The sequence below is a fragment of the Octopus bimaculoides genome, chromosome 11 (genome assembly GCF_001194135.2).
Source record: "Octopus bimaculoides isolate UCB-OBI-ISO-001 chromosome 11, ASM119413v2, whole genome shotgun sequence".
In the NCBI taxonomy this organism is placed as follows: domain Eukaryota; kingdom Metazoa; phylum Mollusca; class Cephalopoda; order Octopoda; family Octopodidae; genus Octopus; species Octopus bimaculoides.
Window position 1 is genome coordinate 40,871,875 of NC_068991.1, and position 8,427 is coordinate 40,880,301.

Below are 8,427 nucleotides of genomic sequence, written 5' to 3' on the forward strand. Positions count from 1 at the left end.
TGCAAAACGAATTACTGTGGCCTTACCAGCAATTAAATGTAGACAGTAATGATGACTGATGAGTCACATTCTGTGTCAGGTTTTGAATCTCTGTGAGTGTTTGATCAGCCCTCTTAGATGGTTAGAAAACCAATCTCAATTGTACAGTCTATTTCTGGTGTTTCCTATGATTAGATGCTCTTCCTCTTAACATTAGTTACTTTACAGAGTGAATTGAGGGTATTTTATCATGATACAAACACTATAGACATTGTCATGCCCTTGGCCAGAATAAAAGGTCTTCTCAACACGACATTGCTTCTGCATTATCATTGACTGTTTTATGATGAATTTTATAGCATCAAACAACTGAGGTTGCACATGCCCAACAAAGCTGCATTGTTATATCAAAAGCAGATTTTATTTGAAAGTTATACTCTGAACAAATAAATGACATTCTTGTTGGTTGAGAAATAAGAAATTAATTATTTAACAATTGCTTTTTTAATGTATAGCTAAATAAGTTATAGGAGCTAGTGAGTCCATAACTGCTTACTGCCAGCTAATGAGGAAGTATGCAAAAGTGAAATACATAATGTTGAAATATTTTGTCTGGATGTATAAGCACAATATTCTAAGAAAATTCAAAAGCAGACAGAGAGATAGTTTAATTTGAACAGTTTATTTGTATTTAGAAAAAGCAAATTGTAGAAAATTTAGAAAGAAACTTGAGATATATAATAAAATATCTTAGAGAAAATATGTAGAATATAAGCAAAACAAAAATAGAGAAGCAATACTTTGTCAGATTTGATTGATTCATCAATGATTGAATTCTCAAGATAGACTTTAGGCACAGGCATGACCCAGGTCACAACATCAATTACCATCAAAGAGTCTGTGGAAAATTTCTTCTCAAGGGCTTCCCATCAGGCAACTGCTGAAATGGGAATTTTAAGTTAACATTAAAAATAAAAATATTTAATCAATGAAAATTACAAGAATTCAAAGAGTCTAGTAATAATGGTATGTGACAGTAAAGCTATTCATCATTTCATTTTGCCTGCTTTCTATGTTGCAATGAGAAGGATGGTTTGACAGGATTCAACACATAGGAGGACTATATCTGCCCCCAATGTCTCATTTTTTGGCATGGTTTCTATGATTGAATTCTTTCTGACACCATCCACTTTACAGAGAGTATTTTTTTTTGTGGTACCAGCACAATAAAAGTTGTTTTGCCACCTACAAGAATAATGTGACCTTTCAGCCTGTATTGTTGCTATTGTCAGCCTGATATTATTGCTATTCAGATCAATTATCAACCACTTGATATGTATTGAATACTTTTTTGGCATGAGCACTGTTGGGGTTGTCTTGTAGCTTGTAAAGCAAAACAGGATACCCCTCAATGGAAAAAGAGTAAAAGGAAAAAAGTTGGATCTGTTGATATGTGGTGAGGATCTCCAGTAGTATTCTTTGTAATTATTTCCCTTATGAGAGGCACTGTCAATTTCTGGATTGTGATTTTGAAAAATTGAGAAATTTGAAAATATGTTTTTTTTTAATGAAGTTGCTAAACTAAATAATAGTAATGAGCTTATTGTATATACTGCTGAGGTGCACTAAAACTTGTCAGAAAAGAGTAAAAGGACACAGAAAGCAGAAATAAATCAAGTAAAGAAATACAGAGTTCGCATGATAAAAGAATAAGACAGAAAAATGAACAATGAAAGAGCCATAAAGAATAAAACATGCTGTATGGGTACATCAGGAGTAGTGTTGGTAAATTTTGGAAAGCATGGAATTTTTGAAGGATATAGTGTACTGACAACTAAGAAATGATGTGGGTAGTTTGTCCCATTCTTCAACAATTTTGAGCATGTAAAAACAAAAAGTTTCTGAAAGTCACAAGTTCTGTGCTGTGTTTTGATTATATAAGTGTGTCTACATGTGGTAGAGATAATGAATTCAAAATAGTAGCTAAAGTTATTGTTGGAAAGGTGGTGGATAATCTTATGGGCTTTCATCAAGTCAGCTACTATATATTGAAGTTAGTGAAGCAAGGTGTTTAAGATGCAGAAAGTAATTCAAAGAGGGTATTCATCTAGTTCCATGCCTCTGGACAGCTTTCAGTAGATTGGTTTCTAGACAGAATGGAGGTTTCAGACTGGAGGTGCAGATGGTAAGTGTGGATGTAATATAGCCATACATAGCTTTAAATCTCATTTTTCTGTCTAAAGAGATTTTAACCAATATTTCTAGCAGTGCTTTAATGCTTGTTCACCTATTATTTTTTTTATCATCAATCCTTGCTCATCCCCTAGACTCAGGCTGGGAGGATTACATACTTACTTATTAACACCAAATAATTCATTTTAAAATCCTTATTTTAATGTATATTAACTGAATCTTTTCCAAACTGCAACCAATTTCTCTGTTTGAAATAGGCTAAGTATAGTCTATTACATGCATAAAAGATTGAATATAAAGAAGCTGAGAAAGCAATTTTGCATTGAAGGAATTGGGCAATATGTGCAGAAGTGGCTTTGTAGGTATTGACATGGTTCTGTGAACTGAGACTATGGTGTGAGCAAGCAGATCAAATCATAAAGTCTATATAGAGATAAAAGTTCCAGTTTAGCTCTAAATGAAGTAAGTTTATCATTGAAGAGATGAAATCATGCCAAAACACTGTGTCTGGTAGTCTGCTCACACCATTTGGATTTCAAATTGATATGTTTTCACTCACAAAGTCTACATCTTTATTCAGTTAAATCAGCCTTGATTGGTACTTTATTTTATTACCTTCAGGAGAATTGAAGGCAAAATTGACCTTATGGGAATTTGAATTTAGAACATAAATAAATACTGAAAGGTATTTGGTTTAGTCAGGTGTATTATCGATTATGCTAATATTCACTACCCTAGTATTAGCAGCAAAAAAGTAATCCAAGCTGGATTGTAAATCACATTTGAAAATTCTATGAAATGTCATACAATCCCAGTTCATCATCATCGTCATCATCAACATTTAACATCCATTTTCCATGCTGGCATGGGTTGGATGGTTTGACAGGGACTGGCAAGGCCAGGGGTCACACTAGGTCCCTTAGTCTGTTTTGATTTGATTTCTAAGGTTGGATACTCTTCCTAATGCCAACCACTCCACAGAGTATACTGGGTGCTTTTTACATAGCACCATCACCAGTGCTTTTAACCCTTTCGTTACCAACCTGGCTGAAACTGGCTCTGGCTCTGAGTACAAATGGTTTGTTTTCATAAGTTTTGAATTAAAATCTTCCACCAAACCTTAGTCACAATTGATGTTCCTAACATTAGCTTAATGATAACTAAGTTATTTTACTAAACTTTTTGTTATATCTAAAGTAATTGAAAGAGCATCTCAAAATAAATGCAGTAATGAAAGGGTTAAACATGGCACTAGTACCAGTACTTTTTACAAGGCACCAACAACCACATCAATGCTTTTTGTATGACACCTTGGGTTTAGGATCTCATTCCTGTTGTGGTGGGTGGTCTTGTAGATAGAAATAAACTTGCTTGACCTAATCAAATGTTTAGACAACCAACCTTATTGGTGATGTGTTATAATCTTTTACTTTCATCTTGTTCCATGGGTTACTAGTTCTGCACCTCAGATCATAAGGAACTTTTTTCATTGTGCTCAAGGCTGGACTTTTCAAAGAGTCATCTGGAATTTAAAGACAAATTTACAAAACAATGCTAAACATGTTATGACTAATTAATTCTAATAATGGTTACACTGCCAACACTTTTGCTTCCTACATAGCAACATGAGTTATATAATACCTTACCACCTCCAAATGTCCTGGCTTTGTTATATCAGAGGCTTTCTATTAATTGAGTAATATTTTATTTCAGAAATGTAATTACACATTTACATTACCTATTTGGTTTGTGTTTCATTAAAAATATTCAACTTTATAATTTGTAATGAATTCACCATATCTGACTGTCATTGATGGAGAACTAATCAATTGTAAACTATCACTAACACAATACTATCACCAAACAAACACAGGACTATGAATAACTATCATAGTAAAAGTACAGTGTGTTGTATAAATTTACCAGTGTTTTGTCAGTTTTGAGATCAAATCCTCTTTTCTTGGGTAAAATAAGCTCACTACACAAGGTGTACATACTATATAATGGTAAGAACACTGATGGTAACTTTACCACTGATGGTTACCTTCATGATAGTTGGAATTTCTTCAAAGGACTTCTAGTGGATTAACCATAAGGTTTCTGATCAAATAAAATACAAATGATTGAAGTGGTATCTATCACTGAGAAGGCAAAAGTACACTGAAACAAATGTAGTCTGACAGTCCTCAGGTGTCATTTGGAGAAGTTGTTCTTTAAGACTAAATCTCATAATGACTGCTTGTTCCATATTTGTCTGAACACAATGTGTGTGTGTGTGTTTCTATCTTTGATTACATTATGTATCTGCTTTTATGAAAATCCTGATCTACAAGTGGGAATGTTGTTGTCACTGCTTGCTTCACACCTTTGAAAATGTGTAGAATAAGAGATCTCACTCTTACAAAAAAAGGTGAGAGTGACAGGAAAGGCAACCAGCATTTAATTGGCAAATATTTGACCATCCCCAAGTATAACAATATCTGTTTCAACATACAATTTTTTTCATCAAGGATTTTGCATAACAAATACATGAATGTAAGTTTTTTTTAGTGTTGAGTAAGTTGCAGTTTTAACTTAAACACATTCTCCTCCTGAATCACATACAACCTTGCTGTAGAAATCTTATGAAGTTGGGGGACTATCTTACACTCTCAGCAAGACAGTATGGACACCACTAGTCACTAAATCATTTTCTGTCATCAGATTCTACTGAAGCCAACAGTTCTCTTGAACTAACAGTTAAATACAAACTGTTACTTACCTTAAAGGGAAGGGGGGCATAGCTGTGTTTTTACCACAGAACAAGATTAAGTAGTAACAATGGTCTCAAATTTTAATGCAAGGCCAGTAATTTTGGGGGAGAGGGTAAGTTGATTACATTGACCCCAGTGTTCAACAGGTACTTATTTTATCGACCCCAAAAGGATGAAAGGCAAAATCAACCTTGGTAGAATTTGAACTCAGAATGTAAAGACAGATGAAATGCTAAACATTTTGCCTGGCATGCTGATGATTCTACCAGCTCGCTGCCTTATTATATATATATATATATATATAATCGCTGCCTTATATATATATATATATATATATATATAATCGCTGCCTTATATATATATATATATAATCTCCAACCATGTCAAGTGATCCAGAAGCCTATTGTTACACTAAGAATGATAAGTTTGCCAAGAATTTTGGATATATTCTCCTGAGATTCATTACACAACAAAACAAAACATTAAACATATACATACACACGTTTATCATAATCATTGTTTTAACATCCAGTTTTCTTTTCCATACTCATATACATCAACAAGAATTTATTGAGGCAGATTTTCTAAGGCTGGACACCCTTCCTATCACCAACCCTCACCTGATTCCAAGCAAATTTAACTGTATGATGGTGATGCTAGTTTACATCATATGATGTCAAGACAAAGTGGTACAAATGCATATACATCCACTCACCCATATACATACATACGCATGCATGAATATATGCATACATACATGCATAGATACAAACACACACATACATACATTTCAGTTTCCATCTACCAAATCTATTTACAAGCCTTTAGTTGGCCCAGGTAGAGAACATTAACCCAAGGAATCATGCAGTAGGACTGAACCTGAAACCATGAAGTGAGAAGTGAACTTCTTAACCACATAGCCCCTGTGTATACACACACGCATATGTACCCTCTTCCCTAACCCACTCCTATTTTCTTCATCTTCCTCCAAATTGATATTCAATTTTGACCATGACCCCTTCCCGTTTGCTGTTCACTGCATTACATATATACCTATATTCCCTACCTCTAACCATTTGTTGCTCACCTTACACTCTTTTAAACTTACTTGATTCAATCCCTATCCCTCTCACCTGTTCCTCTTACCCTATCCCCTTCATAGTGATCCTCTTGAACCTTGAGGGTATGTTCTGACATCTCCTCCCTACCATTATCTCTCCATTTCCAGGGGTAGCCATGTATTTCTTCTACAGCAAGACATCTGCTCCTGTCCCTCTATCATACTTTTACCTCCTAACACCTGGAATAAGGCACCTCCCTCAATGCTGCCCCACCTCTTGATTGAGGAGTCTTATCTTGCAAGCTACTTGGCAACTTCACTAGTGCCAGTAACATGAAAAAGCAACCAGCACAGCCTGTAAAGTGGTTGGCATGTGGAAGGGCATCCGGCCATAGAAGCCATACCGAAACAGATATTGGAACTCAACACAGTCCTCTGACCTGTAAGATCCTGTGAAACTATCCAACCCATGCCAGCATGGAATACGGACACCAAACGATGATTGATGATGATATGAAAACACACACACACAAAAGCCATGCACGCGCACGCGCGCACACACACACACACACACACACGTGTATATGTTTCAAACACAGAACTATACTTTGGTATACTTATTGTTGAGATAGTGAAAAATGAATAGGAATACCAGAGAACTATCAAAGTTGGTGGTGTGTATCCTGTCAGCAACACTATGTTCAGACCATGGCCAGGATATGTCATTATCAGACAGCCCAGTTGGTTAACTGTAAATAGGCACCACGAGGAAGGAACATAACATTGCTGTAAATAGTACATAAAACACTCTATAGTCTTGGAGTTTACCAATAATATTTAGCCTCTCTTGTTTGGTTGTCTTTAGTTGTTTTTTGAGATGATTGATCTGAAGAAGAAAAAAGAAATACAGTTGAAATATTGTGTTCTTGTTTCCTTGCAGTACTGGTATAAAGATGGCTGGATCAAAAAACATACTGTAATAACCACTAAACAGGTAGGGTACAAGGCCAAGATACTGAACTTTCAACAACCCTGTATATTTGGACACAAACAGGCAGTATGAACAGCAGTGTTAAAAGCAAGATAAAAACAGTAAGATGAATATATTAATAGCAAAACTAAAATAACATAACAAGAATAACAGAAAATAGAATTATAAAAGCACCTGGGCCTGTTATTATATATAATTTCATTTATTTCAGTTGCATTTCATATAAATACTTGTCAATTAATAAATTTTAATTCACTTATGTATGTTAGTTGAGCTGTATGTGGAACTGTAGTGAGAACTATGCTCTTATGTAATATAGCTAATATAAAAATAAATTCATTAGAAAATCTCTGTTTGAGATAGAAGGCATTAGTGTTACTTCATTTGCAAATGAGTGTCCACCACTGAAGTGATCCAATAAGATCAAAATCATGTGATCTGGTGATCTCTGAGCTAGGGTGGCAGGAGTTCTCCCCTTCTTGAAATAAATATTGGGTGTGAAAGTGCACTGAATAACCAGCTGGAGGAGATGTTTTCCTGGGTTTAAAATAGCAATATCATCAGTTCTCAGAGAACACCTATGTTAAAGTGACAATAAACACTATCTTAAAGATAAATTTATTCTTCATATATTCTACCTTTATCAGCAAATTAATCAGATGATAAGAGAAAAAGAGAAAATTATTGACTAAAAATAATCATACTATACAGGGGCTAGGAAGCCAAAGATATACAGTAGTTAATGCTTATTTTGGCATATACGAAATATGTAGGGAAAATGGTAAATAATAAAATTTGTTCCACCCCCAAAAATAACTCACAAAAGTATAATAGAGGATAACTCTACTACACTACCTTGTATCTGGAATCTTACATTTCCTAAACTACTATAATTAACTTTGACAGACTTATTATTGAAAATTTTATAGCACTTTTGAGTAGTAGATCCTGGATTACATGGTTATTTCCTTTTAGAAGGTGAAATGTAGCTTAATGAAAGGACAAATTGAAAAATGATAATGATGGTTGCCATTGTTATGAATATATTTATTATCATCAATTTTGTCCCTTATTATTTATCTTTATATATTTATTATCATCAGTTTTGTCCCTTATTATTTATCTTGTTTCTCTCCATGAAATTCAATTGAATTCAGTTGTTGTCTTAAATTCATGCTTATTCATTTTCTAAGCTTCCTAAATTCATGCTACGTTATATTCTAATCACCCAGAATTCATGGCTCTTTTAAAAAATTACGATTTATGCATTGTTGTCTCTCAAATATTTAAAATCTACAATTAAGAGCCCTCTCTACTCGCTGGCGGTACCTACCCACCACTACCCATTTTCCTTTATTCAAAAATTCTTATCGCTCCTTAAAATTATGGCTTTTAAGTGTTGATTTCTCAGCCCAAGAATTACAGCGTGATGTGCTGCTTGACTGGTCCCC

At 34.4% G+C, this 8,427-nt stretch overlaps 1 protein-coding gene across 2 annotated transcripts in view; it reads right to left on the minus strand.

The window, feature by feature from the left end:
* Positions 1-642: 642 nt before the first annotated feature.
* Positions 643-8,427, minus strand: part of LOC106870618 (golgin subfamily B member 1) — a 73,916-nt gene continuing 66,131 nt past the window's right edge. Inside the window, exons 20-22 of one of the 2 annotated variants that reach the window (XM_014916761.2) lie at positions 6,638-6,871; positions 3,574-3,694; positions 643-916 (exon numbers count right to left, since the gene is read on the minus strand). In XM_014916761.2, coding sequence (XP_014772247.1) covers positions 6,731-6,871 — 141 coding nt within the window. In that variant the 3' untranslated portion in view covers positions 643-916; positions 3,574-3,694; positions 6,638-6,730. Of the gene's footprint in view, positions 920-3,573; positions 3,695-6,637; positions 6,872-8,427 lie in introns of both variants that reach the window. The other variant, XM_014916752.2, reaches the window with a different exon arrangement.